General features: G+C 40.2%; 1 protein-coding gene across 2 annotated transcripts; it reads right to left on the bottom strand.

Annotated features, from left to right (window-relative positions):
- Positions 1–5537: 5537 nt before the first annotated feature.
- dennd1c (DENN domain containing 1C) lies at positions 5538–15461 on the bottom strand. 2 transcript variants are annotated; one of them, XM_056371416.1, is made up of 23 exons: positions 15283–15461; positions 14712–14776; positions 13977–14020; positions 13249–13298; positions 13040–13159; positions 12841–12910; positions 12666–12746; positions 12505–12570; positions 11519–11572; positions 11171–11281; positions 10758–10858; positions 10638–10683; positions 10417–10518; positions 9843–9968; positions 9539–9640; positions 9049–9139; positions 8873–8913; positions 8716–8766; positions 8568–8615; positions 8338–8445; positions 7986–8068; positions 7369–7582; positions 5538–7273 (listed from the first exon to the last, which is right to left on the bottom strand). In XM_056371416.1, exons 1-23 carry the CDS (start codon positions 15297–15299, stop codon positions 6272–6274), a joined length of 2793 nt encoding a protein of 930 aa, XP_056227391.1. In that variant the 5' UTR covers positions 15300–15461; the 3' UTR covers positions 5538–6271. The 2 variants fall into 2 exon arrangements, with proteins under 2 accessions (XP_056227391.1, XP_056227392.1); XM_056371417.1 differs by lacking the exon at positions 12505–12570 and having other exon boundaries at positions 15283–15454.
- Positions 15462–15869: the final 408 nt, after the last annotated feature.

Genomic DNA, 15869 nt, shown 5'->3' with positions numbered 1-15869 from the left:
ATTTCTTTTTAAAGATTTCATATCATTCTATGGCTCAGAGATTTAATGATTTGAATAGCCATTGAAAATCTATTGAGATATTTTCGAATGACTACATTTACTGAAAGATGGATGCCACTGTTTGATCTTTTTAATTTTTCACGTAATCTTGCTGTGAACCAATGATACTGCAGTTCACAGTTGACACCTTAACCCCTTTGTTACCGACAACAATTACATTGAAGTATTGTTTGATGACTGGTAAATTATCAATTTACATTATACTGAATCCTTCAGTGCAAAATCTTTTATATTAATATTATACAGTAAACAAATACAAACAAAGTGTTTTGACTGATCCAACTTTACTAAGTAAGTTTTGTGCTTTAAGGGCAAAGACTATTTCAATTCAAATAAAAAAGTATATTTAAGCTGTAAACATTTTGATCTTCTCTACAAGCTTCTGAAATATAGTGATAAATACGATGAGAAATTAGCCTACAAATTGTCAACCACTAGAAATTTGGTAAATGATTGGTATTTAATTTGCTGGATTAGCCAAAAACAAACATCTCACTGGTGTTTTATTCCTAAACAGCTACTGTATAATGTTACAGAAAAGGCATTATGAATAGAAAAGGGCATCTACTGTGAAAGTGAATTTTAGACATGTTGTCCATCTACTGCACATCAGTAATTGCAGAAAAATATATATTTACAAGAAAATTGGAAGTGAAAGTATTTTCTATTAATATGTTGTTTCCTAAAGGAATAGTTTGACATTTTGGACATGAGTTTTTTTCCAGTTTCTTGCTAGGCATGAGATGATAAGTTTGATACCATTATTAAGTTTAAAACATATATACAAGGGCAGATGCTTTAGTGGTGAGTGTCACAGTCCTTAAAGTACCTTGCTTGTTTAACTAAAGCTGTCAAATAAATGTAACGGACACAACATTATCTAAAAAACAATATTTCCTTCTGAAATGTAGTGGATTTTAAGTATAAAGTAACATAAAATATAAATTGCCAAGTTAAGTCCAAGTACCTCAAAATTATACTTAAGTACAGTACTACGAGTAAATGTACTTCATTACTTTCCACAACTGCTAATACAATTACTTAGCCTTCAGCACACATGCAGTTAAAACTTTTCATTTACCCAACAGGTAAAACTCCTGAATTCCTCAGAGAAAAGACAGGAGGTGTCTGTTATAAAAGCTAATATCAACAAGGATAACAAAGGATGTCAAAACCTCTACAACAAAAGGGCTGGCTAAAGTTAGATAGCTTAACTGTAACTTCAGGCTAAGGTTAGAAACTAGCTAACATTAGCATGCGTCCTTGACAAAGCCTAATTCAGAAACTCAAAAGGTAAGAAAGTAAATCGTATTAAACAAGAGAGATAGTTAGCTACTGCTACTTACATTTACCCACTGTTTTGTAAGTAGCCTTGAGGATGGCAGCCAGTAGTAGGAGTGGGGTAGGTACCATGGTAGGTAACCTGCAGCTAACGTCAAGGTTTGTAAATTGTATGGTCCACTAGGAGTGTTTGAAATCGTCGAACAATATCCAGGCATGAATATGGGAAATAGATTTAGACTTACAGGCAAGTATGTCTGCATTACGATGCATAAATATGCATAATTATGTGTGTGTAGTAATTAAACAATATTGTTTTTTTCCCATTGGATATAACACGAGGGGGAATGATGTATTGAATATCAGCACGGCTGTGAGTCGGTCACGCTGCACACTAGCTTGCTAATTTGTCTTCACGTTGCCTCAGGTGTGCGCTGAAGTATCCAGGCTTCTTCCCTTCATGCTCTTCTGACTACTATATATAATTTAATTCAGATGTTATTTCTGAAAATATATTCCAGGATATATATTGGTTTGTTACAATCTAAGATAGATAACGAACATAAATGTAAGGCTGGTTAATGGTTAACACCTGTGAAGCGGAGTGATACATGTAGTAAAAGTCCCACTGCAGTTATAATCAATCAGCACGCTTCGAATACCTCAGTTTGTCGTTGTCCTGTGCAAGCAGCCCTACTGTTTCATCTGAACAAAGTTTGTTTGATTGGTAATAACGAAAGTAGGCCAGGCCAGAAAGCCGTTTGTCCAGGGATGTCAAACAACAGCTCTCTAAGCTTGCGCAAGGCTTCTTCTCTATAATTATTAAACCTAACTGACTTTTTTGCGTTTGTCACAGCAAATACAATCAATCCAAATACTCTCAGTAGTGGGCTCTGTGACTTGTGTTAATACAAAAAAAATTAAATTGTATTATTGTATCATTGTAGTGTTTAGAGAGAGGCAGAGCGATTGATAAGCAGCTGCTCTTCATTGGTGCAGATGGAACACGTGATCAGGCTCATTTGCATTGGTAGTGGCAGGTGGAGCAGGGCAGGTGAGCGTGAAAGAAAATAGTTTCAGCTATGTCGCGGTACGTCGACCCCTGACTGCTGGACTATGAGTTTTGTCGGTTTCCCGGAGCATCTTGCTTTAAACCAGGGGTCAACACAGGGCACATCGGTCATCTCACCTCGAAGCTCCATAGCCGGCAGGTAACTAACTCCCACCGGTTTTTTTTATAATTTTTTTTTTTTTTATAAAGGAAACACCACGTAACCTTCGAGCGGAGTTACAACCGAAACTGTTTCTGCGCGGCTTCGTGGTTCGGAGAGCTACAGGAGCTGCTTAATTTCTCCAGCTCTCAGCGTTTCACCTGTCAGCTCACAGCAGCAGCTAAGCGCTCAACTGAGCTGAGAGGGTACTGGTTAGACAGGTGTAGCAGGACCTGTGGCATTCCGCCGAGCACAGGCATGCGTCTGGGGGGGGGGGGGGGGTTAGTGTTTTTGGTCTGAATAGGTCCAGGTAAATACAATTTCTTTTCTGTTGTCTGTATTGTGTAAGGACTATATAGAGAGTTTATTGTATTTCCTTACTTGCCTTCCACTGCATCATTATTGGTATATTTCATACCTTTATGGTTCCTGCCAGGAGCGAGTGTTTACCTGTCCTGTGTAAAGTGTTACCTATCAAAGGATCACATGCCAATTTATAGACTCATTAATTAGGCCTAGTGGTATTTAGGGTAGGGTAGTGATAGTTAGGGTTTCATATGTGAGGAATACCTCTAATTTTAACTGTGCAGGCAGTACAATATGCCTTCTGTAAATGTGTAGAAACTTTCTTGTTTGTTTGTCAGAGAGGTTCTTGGTTCAACTGTCATACTTTGTGGGATTGGACGGATGTTTTCTCCTGTTTTACACAAATGGAAAAGCAAAATATACTATAGTGCAGTTTTTTTTTTTTTCTTCCAAGGATGCAACCTGTCCTGGCAATGACATAATAGTCCTCTTAAACATTTTAGTGGTCTTCCAGTCAGTGTGATGAATTGATAAGATCTTTCTCCTGGTACTCAAAGTTCTCCAGCCCTGAAAGATCAACATTTCCTTGACAGTTACGTTGGTTTCAGGTCACTTAGGTCATTTGGCCTTTGGCTTTTAGTCTTTCTCCTTTTTTTTCATGTGCTTTAACTGCCAACCACCAACCCTGCTTCTGCTTTTTCCACTTTCATAATCCTTTAGTGCAAATTATTGAGCTTAATTGATTGAGTTAGGCTAGAGAAAATGAACTGGCAAATACTTAATAATAATAATAATATTAATAAGTAATAAATATTAAACACTACACCTTTGGGTTTTTGACAGCTGATTGGGGGGAAAAAAAACAAGCGACCTGTCAACTTGGACTTTAAGAGAACGTGATGAACATTCTCTTGTATGTTCTGATAAATTTAAAAGCTAATTGTTTTACAGTTGATCGGCAAATTATCGGCAGATCAATCGATAAGGAACACACTGATCTTTTACAGCCCTACTATTTTTTCAGTCTGGCACATAAGTATGTAGCCCACCTTCCAAACCCACTTCTCCACTATCTGTTTCTCTCTTACGTATATGAACATGTGCACACTGAACTGCCTTTTTTCACAAATTGTGTTCTACAAATAAAATGTGATTTCACATAGGCCTCCTATACCCACATAAATCTGACAAACCGATGTGGTCTTTGCCTTTGTTCTTGTGCGTAAGATGAGGTTCATCCCCGGTTTGTGTATGAAACCGATGCTGTGTTGGAGATGTAAGAACACAGGCCTCACAGACCTTATCGGATCTTTCTGTTGCTCAGGGAGGCGGGCGCTGACTAAATGTCTAAACACAGTTTAGCTGTTTGTTACAAGGAAGACTGGGGGATGAGGTTTGAGGTCTCGTGAAAAGAATCGTCTGATGTGGTACTGATCACAGGAAGCATGTGAATTCTCTCAAAAGAGAAAATTATTTTAAACCTATGGGAATATTTACTCACTAATACATTTACTAATAGAAACTTTACATTTAGGTTGAATTGGAAGCTTGGATGAAGACACATTTACTATGTTCAGTTGGTTTGCTGATCTTATTCTCAAGGTTACACTTTATGTTGTTTTTTGTACCAAATTACATAGTTCTTTCTTTGGAACATTTTGGAAATAATTAAAACTTAATGAGAAATAATAGACCAAAGCATTACAAAGACTTTTTTTTTTTTTTTTTTTTTTTTTTTACATGATGCATATGAGCATCAGTGTTTTGATCTGGAGTTATACATTAACAGACCCCTCTGACAGCCTGACCTGTTGTGCTATTCCCTCCCCAGCTCTGTGTCACCATGGCGATGCAGGAGTTGTTCCTACCTACAGTGTCAGCGTTGGTCTCCACTGTGCTGTCCCTGCTCAGCTTGTCTCTGCTGCTGCTGCTGTGTGTCATCAGGAAGAAAAGAAGGATGGAGGGAACATACAGGCCCAGTGCAGAGGAGAGGAAACAGACAGGAGCAGCGGGATCTGAGAAACCTGGCCTTCCTTTACCGCTGCCTAAAGAGGAACGTCTCATATGATAAAAGTGGCCTCGCATACCTTTACTCTTCTGTCACCGTGTAAACCTGGGGATCGATTCCTCCTGTTTTCTGTCGTTGCCTGTGCTGCTGTCCTCGGGGATCAGCTATGTTTGTCTTTTGCACCAGAAATCTTCAAACACACTGAACACTGTTTGTGCTGCACCTTTTCATTCCCAGTGACAACAGACTGATCAGACTGTCAATTCCACCACCTGTTACACTGCATGAGAAGAGTAAATATGTTGTGTGTGTTCGCTCTCTGTTGTTATTTCCTTATCTTAACAGACACTCCCTTCACTCTCACTGCATGGGGAACATGAGCTGAAGCATGTTTTGTATTTGTACAAAGCGCATTCTTATTTTTACTGTACTGTGTGTTCTGTGTATTTATATATAAAACATAGTCTTTTACACTATTTCCACAAAGGAGATTGATTTAAAAACAGTGACGGTGACTATGATGCACTTTTATGTCAACTTGGAGAAGCTCGATTTCATGCTTAACCAATGTGTATGATACAGTGTTCAATTAATAAACCAATGTGCACACCCAGTACTACAGCTCTTTCTATCCCTTGTCTTAGAGCATTGAAGGCAAGGGGGAAAATGTCTTGGATGTTCAAAATGTTAAGTTTATTAAGGTTTTAAGTTATTTATTTAGATACTGTGTTACCAAAAACAGTAATTATCCTCAGAACTTGTCAGTTGTTGGGCAGTAGCTGGTGGAGAGCTTATCTATCTCACACACATGTATTTGTAGAATACTCTCACTTATAAATGCACCATCATACAGTAGCTGATCTGCAAACCTTTTCATGTCCCCACTGTTAAAAAATTCATTATTTCTTTATTTCAGCCATGCTGCCTAGTTTCCTCCATTCTAAGAGCAATTGACCATCATTTCAACAAGTATACAATATTCAGAAATCTGTTTAAATATTTGCTAAATGTTGGCAAAGTCACCTGACAGCAAATTTGTGCCCCCAACGATAAGTCTGTTGATTTTTCTTTGTTTTCCTTATTGTCAACAGATCCAATGAAAACTATCAGAAACAAATCCCTGTGTCGCACTGAGGCAGCGAGTCACTGCCACTGACACACTGACTCAGTCGCACATTCAGCGCCCTGTTGCTGTAAATATTCAAATCTATGGCTGAAAATAGTCTCCAGTAAATGCACTCTTTACTCCAGCAACAATCAAGCTTGGACCTGGAGTCACAGACGGGCTGGAGAGATGGGTAGTATAGGAAATATTAAGAGAGACATACACACTATTGATTTTGGTCTTTTTCATGTGATTTGTTGACAATAACAAAAAAAAAAACAATGTCAACAGCTTAATCCTTCAAGCTTCAAATCTCTTCTTAAGTTCAGACACTTTGATGGGAGAAGGGCCTTCCTCATGTGCCTCTGAGCGGTCGTTCTCTTCAGATATATTTGAGTCCCACGGCGGGTGAGTTTGTGTGTTCTCCCTGCTCCGCGACAGGTTGCACGGTCTCCCAGGTTCGGCCAAGCTTTTGGTCCCAGACTTCGCCTGTAAGCTCTGGCTGGATGCCTGAGACTGGAAGCGTGCCACAGCAGATTGTACTTTAGGAGGAGGGGGGGCTTGTGTTATCTCTTGTTCTTCTTTCTTTACTACTTCCTCATTCCTTTTTTCCTGACCTGCTGGAGGTTTAGGGTCAGCAGTGAGGCTGTGAGAGCCAGGAGAACCTGACGTTTCTGGATTGGCTATTTGCTCTTGTCCTTGCTGCTCCTCCACTGTGTTGGGATCAAGGGGATTCAGGTTGTTTAAAGATCCTTGCGCGTCTTTGTCTTTCTCCTCTTGGTTCTCTTTTCCATTGTCTTCTCTTCCTACAATTTTCTGCATTTTATTTGTTTCTCTTTCCGCTTCTCGTGCCTCAGCAACCTCCTCACACTGATTCCTCTCATCTTCCCTCTTCTCTTTTAACCCTTCATCCTCTTGCTTCTGCGATGTTTCTTTCACAGGTTCCTCTCCTAAACTCTCTCTCTTTTCTTGATCTTTCTTTCTCTCTTCCTCAAAGTTCACTTCCTTAAAGTTATTTCTGTTGTCTATGTCTTCGCCTTGGTTCCCATTTATTGCTACCTTCACTTCTTCCTGTTTCTCTCTGCCCTCATTCTGTCCCCTCTCTTGTTCCCCCATTTCACATGCTGCCAGCAGACTCTCTGACCCCTCCTCCTCTCGTAGGCTGGTGTCCTGGCACAGCCAATCAGAGTCCCCCGTCAGGTCTGACAGCTCCTCTGTGGTTTCCAGATTCCAGCTGTGCAGGCTGCCACTGCCACTGATGGACAGTGACAGGCTCTCCTGGCTGGGGTTGGCTGGACCGTGCTGGAAAACACAGCAACAGCCCATGTTAGACAAGAAATGCGTGTCTGTTTGTGGGTGTGTGTGTGTGTGTGTGTGTCAGTTCCTTCACTTCTTACCTTTGTGATATAGTCATGACTGTCTGGTGCGAACAGATCCAGGCTGCGTGTGCCGTACAGCAGGCCACGGTCATGGGAGCTCCGGGAGCTGAGTGTGTCAAAAATCTCCCCAAGCAAATCCATCTCCTCCGAGTCACACAGCAGTGCATCTTCCCCTTCTTCTTCATCCTTCTGGGGCTCAGAGCCAGGCTCAACTGAAGGCCCAGACACAGCCCTAATAACAAGCAGGAAACACACATAACAGCACAAACAAGAAAACACATACTGTGTATTACAATCTTTTTCCTGCCTTTCCCCGTTTCTCTGTCTCTCAACCCCACTGGTGGAACAGGTAATCGGATCTTTTAAGTAAAAGTAGCAATAAAAGTCTTTCCATCAGAATGTTGAACTTATTAACGGCAAAAAATAGTAGGTACTATTTATGCAGAATGGTCCCCTTCACTGTTTTATTATGTAGATTGGAGCCATTTAGTTAGATATGGAGCCAATTTGATATATTCTGTCTGAAATTCAATGACATAGAAGTATAAACCAGCAGAAAATGAAACTACTCTCAAAATTGTACTTAAGTACAGTACTTTAATCAGGTTACTCAGTTACGTTGCACCATTGCTCACCCATCCCATGTATCTCCACTGTCCTTCATGTCTTCCTGGTCCGTTGGAGCCCTAACCTTGTTAACAGGCCGACGGGGACGTGACTGACATGAGGCAACATAGTAACAAAGCAAAGGGATCGCAACGCAACATCCCCACAACAAACATGACAAATGTTGGGGTGAATCACAGTGACACAGGGCAACAAAAGTAGCACAAAGAAAAAATATAAAAAAAAGCAAAACAGGCAGATTAGGTCATGAATATAATATGAGTGGATGGTATCTCCAATTTATTAAGACTTTAAAAATGAATGAGATTTACAGATGGTGCATGAAAATGAGAAGTGTTGCTGTTTTGAAAGAGATCTCACCTTCCCAAAGTGTTGTGTGATGGGCAGGCGATTCTGCAGGCAGTCAGATCGGGCACGGCGGTGCGACACTGACCCTCCTCTTTGAAGGGTGTGTTCTTCATCATGGGTCTGCAATACACACACACACACACATGCATGCATACACACACACACAAGGAAAAAGTGTTACAGTAAAACCACAGCAGAACTTGTACCTATTGAAACACATGCCCACATAAATACAAGCCCACCTTGTGCATCAGGAAGTTTTTCAAACCAGACCTGGCGAGACCTTTGGCCTGGGAGAGATTAAAAAAACAATGAAGAGAATTGTTTTGGTACTGCAGACAGACTTCACCTGCCCTCCCCACCTGCCAAAACACCTCAGCCTGCACTCACCCTGATGTTTGCCTTTGACTTCATGTTGAGGATTAGCGCTCCTCCCCCCTTCTATCAAAAGGGCAAATTCCATCCGTGTTACACTTTTATTTTTAACAGGATGGGAAACAAATGCTCAAATGTAAAAGTAGTTTCAATAAAGATTTAAAGAACTTACCTTTAAATTACCAACTAACTGCTGATAAGATTTGCCTCTTCCTGTAAATAATCAAAACAAAAACGAAACAAAAATACAAAGAGGATAAGTGATAAGTGAGTCGTAGAAAATTGAACACACACACACACACACACACACACACACACACACACACACACACACAGACAGATACACACCGGCTGTTGTTTCACACTTAAGGATCTCATCTTCGAAGAGGTCATCTGGTTCATTGCCTTTGTTCAGAATATCCAGGCGGTCATCAATGAACTAAAAAAATATATAAACTGATATTATTTTATTTATTTTTTATCTAAATATATGAAAATCAATCTAATGTAACACTTGGACAGGATAGTCCCAATGAATTCACAACAAATTGAACTTTATTAACCAAGATACAATCCTGTGGCTTGAACCATGTGAAATGTCGAGATACTGGGTGTAAATAACAACCCAGACTAGGTGCAACTCGTTAGTCTATGTTTCTTCATCAAAGGGTGTCCAACACAATTATTATTTATTCATTTATTATTATTTATCTATAATTTATTAACTATTATTTACTGTTTCACTTTAATTCTCTGCCCGACAAGCCCTTCTCAAGTGTTAGAGTTGCAGTATCTGTCCAGCAGGGGGCAGCCAAACTACATGAGGCACAGGGTATACCTGTTTGAAGAACTGTAAATGAATGGCGCACTGTAGGAAGTGCCTCATACTGTGAGACTTGTGGTCCAGAAACAGCTCCTCGTTGAAACATATTTCACCTTCCTGCAAAGAAGGAGAGAGAGAGAGAAAGGCACAACTAAAGACAAGAATGAGTATTAAAAATAAGATAATTAAATCAGAGATATATTAAAGTGAAAGCAATATATTTTAACAAACTATCAATTATTCACTCTACTGTTGTTAGTTTCATTATTAAAAATACAAATACTTAAACCTACAAAAAGCCAGTCTGAGAGTGACAGACCTTGTGACCCTGCAGTGCATCCCTGTAGCCTCCAAACAGCAGCGCCTGAGCTTTCAGGAAGGCCCGTGAGACACCAGAGCCCGGAGACACAGCCTGACGTTTCAAACACACCTTCAGCCCGGACATCTGCAAGCAAATTTACAATCACAGCTAGGACATTAATTCAGAGCAACCTACGGTGCTACTGCTGTGCTCTATTCATGAGAGTGTCAAGTGCTGAGCATCCCAAACTTGAATGGGATTTATTTACAGTACAATAACTAATCTAAAATGACAGAGATGTTTTTTTTCCTGTTGTTAATGATTTCATTTACCTAATCTTCATGATTCTTCAGATGTGGTGGAAATGCAACAGGGAATGCATACTTTTATTTCCTAGTTTAGTTCCTGTGGTTCCTGTGCTAACAAGTGTCACCTGATTCCATGCTACAGACCATAATCTTAGAAAGCATTTAAATAACATTTTAGTCACACTTTCCATCACGATAAAAACAAAATGAATGTTAAGTGGGAAACAAGAAGTATCACATACAATCACACAAACACATACAAACTGACACAGACTATTTATTACCACATCTGAAGGTATCCTCTTAAGATCGTCGAAGGGGGTTTCTATTGTGTTCGTGTCCACGTTTAGAATCACAACTTCCTCCAACCCACGACTCCTCACCCTCTGTCAGACAGACGCAAAGACACATTATAATATTTGTCCATTTGCGGGGACAAATGTGGTAGATTCATAGATTTGGTAAATTGTGAGACATAGTGAAATAGTTTTAATCGGTACTTTACCTCAGATAGACTGGTGTGGACCCCTATTAGGTAAGGCATAGGTGCACTGTAACCAAATACAAAAAATGTGTGAATCCAAAGTCAATGATAGCTAGCTGGCTCGATAGACAGACTTCTTACCAACAGTAGTCCAGCAGGTGGGGTGGCAGGACAGGTATGAAGATGTGTTGCCAGTACATTGGGTACAACACAGCGCTGAGTGCATGCACACAAGACGTCAGCTGCACACAACACAAAATGGAGGTTCGTTTCAGACAACACAACAACACACAGAAGACACAAACATGCCTGTGTGGTCTGTTAGAGGCCGCATGTGGTGGCCAATGTGTGAATCCAAGACAGTACAATGGAGATTTATCTAGCTGCAGTGAGTAATGTTTGCCTGTGGTTGCATTTAGCAGAAGCTAAAGTGGTGGTCTTCACAAGGGTTAGGTGAATTCTAACAGGTAAGAGTTGAAATATGGTTTAGCGTAGGTTTCCACAGAATGAAAATGCGTCTTCACACAAGTAAGGAAGAATGATGTGCGTCTTACAGTGCTGAGTTTGCTGGCAAAGATCAGGATGCGCCTCTCAAACAGCATGCTGGCGTAGAGCTGGAGCAGGTTCCCCACATCCACTGCCACAATCAGCTCTGTCAAATTCCTCTGGTAAACCCACAGACACAGACACACAGACACACACAGACACACACAGACACACACACACACACACACACACACACACACACACACACACACACACACACACACACACACACACACACACACACATATCAGTTTAAACGGGCAAAGGGCACAAATAACAGCCCACCTGCTCTGTAAAGGATATATGCTACAAACCAAGCATTCAGTTTAATCATACTCAACATACAACATACTCACGTTTTCAGGAATGGAAGGGAGACTTCTGGGGTCTGGAGCAATGAAGTATGGAACCTGGTCAAAAACGAGTGAAACAGAACATGATTGAGAAAACTGTGGGGATTTAAGAAAAAGGTTTTGTTTTCAGTGGGATTAGTATGTTCAGCATCTTACAGACATAGATGCATCAAAGTTTACAGGATCAGACTTCAGGGTTTCATTCCAAAATTCTGTATCCAGTAAAGAACAATGCTAGATGCAAACTACAGTGATCTTATGTAAGTTTATGTTTTACTGTGACACAACGTTAAAGTTATAACGCTTAAGATACTATTTCTGGTTGGCATTTTGTTCTGCAATGGCCATTCATGTGTTTGCATTCAGTAATTACGTCTCAATGTAGAGGTTTCATTGTTAGCGGCGTAGACTGCCATTACTGCACTGAATTAAAATTGCCTTCAGTTGCTTCACGTCACATCAGAGCTGTATTAAGTTACTGCTAATGCAAACCAGAGTTAAGTCATTACCACGGTAACCATGGGTGTCTCCACATCAATTAGGACCGAAATCGTATGGATTACAACTTCAATAATACTTTCTATATTTTCACGCTCTAAAATTGCTTTAGATGATTGAATGTTTCTTTCAAGTGGAGGATTTTCCATTTTGGAATGAAACTCTTGAAACAAAAATCCTCAAAATACACACAGCTGTAGATTTGAGCCACATGGAGGCAATTTCTCGCAAGACAAAACATTTGTTGTGGGGTCAGTACAATTGTGGGTTATTCATGGGTTATGGATACATACAGTTACAACTGTTCCAAACGTCACATTGACTGTTAGATGTTAATCGTATTAAGTTTGGCTTTGGGGTGAGAGAAAAGGTTTTAGTCCACACACATCAGGTTTAGCCATCAAGCACAGACAGCTGAAGTTTTCCAGCAGGAGTTAGTCTGTCTCTACTCTGGTATTATTCCAGACCACATGAACTCCTGTGGGACTCACCCCCTCTTGCCCCTCTGGGTGTCCAACAGGATGGGACACCTCTGTGCTGACCAATAGCTGCTCTCCCTCAGAAAAAAACACAACACGCTAACCACTGACAGAAAAACAGCCATTTAAGTCAGGTATGACCGCAGGTTTTTATTGGCTAGTTAGAGATTTACCATCTGTAGAGTGACAGATCCAGCTGCCGGTGGTATGGGCTGCGCGTAGAGGGCGCCCAGCAGCGCTTTCATCTCATTGGTCTGTTGAGAAGAGGATGGCGGTTATGGTAATGATACTATCAATCAGAAACTAATACACGAGCAAAACTGTTCTACACAAGCAGAGGAAACTCACCTGTCCTTTTGTCAGGTAATCAGCCAAGTTGTTGAGAAGTTTGTAAAACACTTCGAACCATGGAAGATAGCTGTAATGACATTGAATACAAGTGGTTTTTAGCATGTCGTTAAAGACATGGTTCAACTTGGCCCCATGCACACACTCACACACACACACACATCACACACATGCATGCATTCACACCCCAGGCACGTACCTGAGTATGCAAAGACAGGTATTTGTGCTGTTGGTGAGACGACAGAAGCCGAAGCGTTGGCATCCCTCAAGGTCAGTCAGAACAAAAGTAAAGTGCTGCACGGCCACTCCATCCCTCACTCTGAGCAAACGAATGCAGTGATAGGTGGACACATGAAAAACAAACAAGCTAGAAGATGGAGTAAAGAGCCAACGAGGCAGTGTACTCACCTTTGTATGTCATATGGGAAGCAGAATCTGGGCAATATTTGACTGGACTCCTAGAAAGTGGGACATAATTGTGTGTGTAAAATGAAACATGAAGTGGAGTGTGCTGTTGTTACCTCAGTCAACTACATGCTCAAGTAACAAAGGAGCAAATAAAAAAAATAAAAAAAGACTAACTGTCTAAAAGGAAGAGTCTTCTTTCAGCAACGTGTTTCAGTGATTTCACCCTGATGAAGACCCCGCGCCAAAACAACAGTGAAATTCTTCAAGTTCGTCAGCTAGTTCTGCAGAAGTGTCCTGATTCTTAGTAGGTATAATTTCTATCATGATCTCCATCTTATTGTTATATGTCAGCACTGTGACATTTTCTAATTGGTACTAAATGCAAGGTACAGCTGAGGTTAATGGGAATGTGAGTTTAGTTTTGCAAAGTAAAATTTTTGTTACAGTTCCTCATGAGGGGAATAGAAGAAAAATCACCAAATCAGCAGCGTTATTAGGATTGATCCTCTGGGTACCATGAGTGTCTATTAACATTGCATGGCACCTCATCATAATATTATTATTTTGTTGCAGTATTATAGTCAATATATCATCCAGACGAACCAACTGACTGACATTACAATCCCCAGAGCCATGCTGCTAATGAGGCTAAAAACAAGCTGCTATGATCATTTCAACCGGACAACACATCCACAAATATTATGCTGTATGTTTCCATGAGTGGCTACCTCATCACTGAAGTCCTCTGGAAACTGAAACTGTACACCAGGATCTGAAATATCAAAACAACTGAATGAACATCATTGATAGTTCTCCAAACATTCTCCATTTTATTTGTATTTTACAGAATACACAGTGAGGCAAAGTCTTTCTGTTGTACACGAGTAAATGAGTGACACGAATTATAAACTGGGCAAATTCAATAAAAGTTACAAAACAACAAAAAAACAAAACGTTTTTTAACCCCTTCAGCTCACGCTCAGCTGTGCAGGCTGTCAGATTACCACAACATGCCCCCATCTCCTTCAAGTATGACTAGACAGGCTGTGTGGTTAGACTGATCACATGACAGGAAGTATGAGCAACTCTCAGCTCGACAGAAACACCTTCATATACACAAAGTCTTACATTTTACCATTACATTTTTACCATTTACAAGACAGAAATTATTTAGTGTGTGTCTTTTTGTGATTGAAGCCAATCTCAGCTGGTGGTTAACAGTCAGATCGGTGTGGTGTGTCACGTAGGAAAATGACAAGAAGATGACAAACAGAGTCACAGGAGGAACAATTTTAATCTACTTCTCTTTTACTTACAAATCATTCTGCAGATATGAGTTGTGCTGTCGCAAATGGCACACTTCTAGTACTCAATGGAGGCTGAAACACATGCTAGAAAACACTGTATTTGCAAATACTACCTGGGCCCAGTTACGCTGCTGGGAAAGAAGACAGAGGCCTCACCTTTGTCTCTGGCTACTGGGCAAGATGCTTCAAAGAACCAGTAGAAAGTTCGCTCAGGGTTTTGTCTGACAGGAAAGAGATTCAGACTCTGATGTGAGATTATATTTACAGTGTGTTTCCGACCAAACATGGTCACATTAATACTGAGACATTCCAGTGGGCCTGCATAATTAAATATATATATACAGTACATATAGACTATACATTACCGAAATCACAATTCTGCAAAACCTAAATGATTCTGCTCGCAGGTTAATATAAAATAGGTTTTTAAAGACAAGGGTAAAATGTGATGTATTCAGTAGTGACTAGATACGTTATACAGAAAGAGTTGAGTGTGATTACATTAAAATATTCAAATGCTGGTTGAATGTAATCGAAAAAGAGTCTTGCTCTGCGTTGAACAAAAATGCGTCTACCATGAAGTGTATGGCAACTGATACAGGGCAACAGAGTTGCTGCAGGAAGCTTCCTGTGCAGTTGTGAGAGGAAGTAATAAAAACCACAAGAACAGACTGACGGGCAGAGTGATGATGATGGAAGTTCAACTCAAATGACACGATTAACTTACTTCAGTCTGGAGCCCATGTTGTCTGAATGTGTCTGTGTCCATGTGTTTGTCCAGAGATCTTCAGCAGGTGTGTGAGGTAACGGTCATCCCCCCCACCCCTCCCCAATGTAGCGACAGTATAAACTAATAAGGCGGTTAACAGCAAAGGAAGCAGTCTGCACAATAAGCGCAGGAGTGACAGAACACTTCCTGATCTATCTCATTATGTGTGTTGTGTCAATGTATGCATATGACGTCTGTTACAAGACCACCTCTCCAAATTCTTATTCATATTCTCTCCTCTTAACTTCCCATTGCTTGCCCTTTACTAAGCCTGTAATTATTATTTTTTTCAAATCAAAATGGTATGTATCTATATGAGCAGCTGCAGCAAATATATAAATAGCAAATATATATAAATTTGTTATAGAAATTGCATTTCTGTGACCTCATTGTTATTTGCATAAAAAAATTCCCCTTATTTTCTCCACCTTTGATTTCATTTTTCATCTCTACATTAGAGCCATTGCCAGATAATCTATCATTTAAAGAACAGTCATTAATAAACACATGAAAGAAATGGTACCCACAATTCATGAATCCTTTTG

Source organism: Seriola aureovittata, chromosome 3 (genome assembly GCF_021018895.1).
Source record: "Seriola aureovittata isolate HTS-2021-v1 ecotype China chromosome 3, ASM2101889v1, whole genome shotgun sequence".
Lineage (NCBI taxonomy): Eukaryota > Metazoa > Chordata > Actinopteri > Carangiformes > Carangidae > Seriola > Seriola aureovittata.
This window is presented reverse-complemented; position numbering and strand designations above follow the sequence as displayed.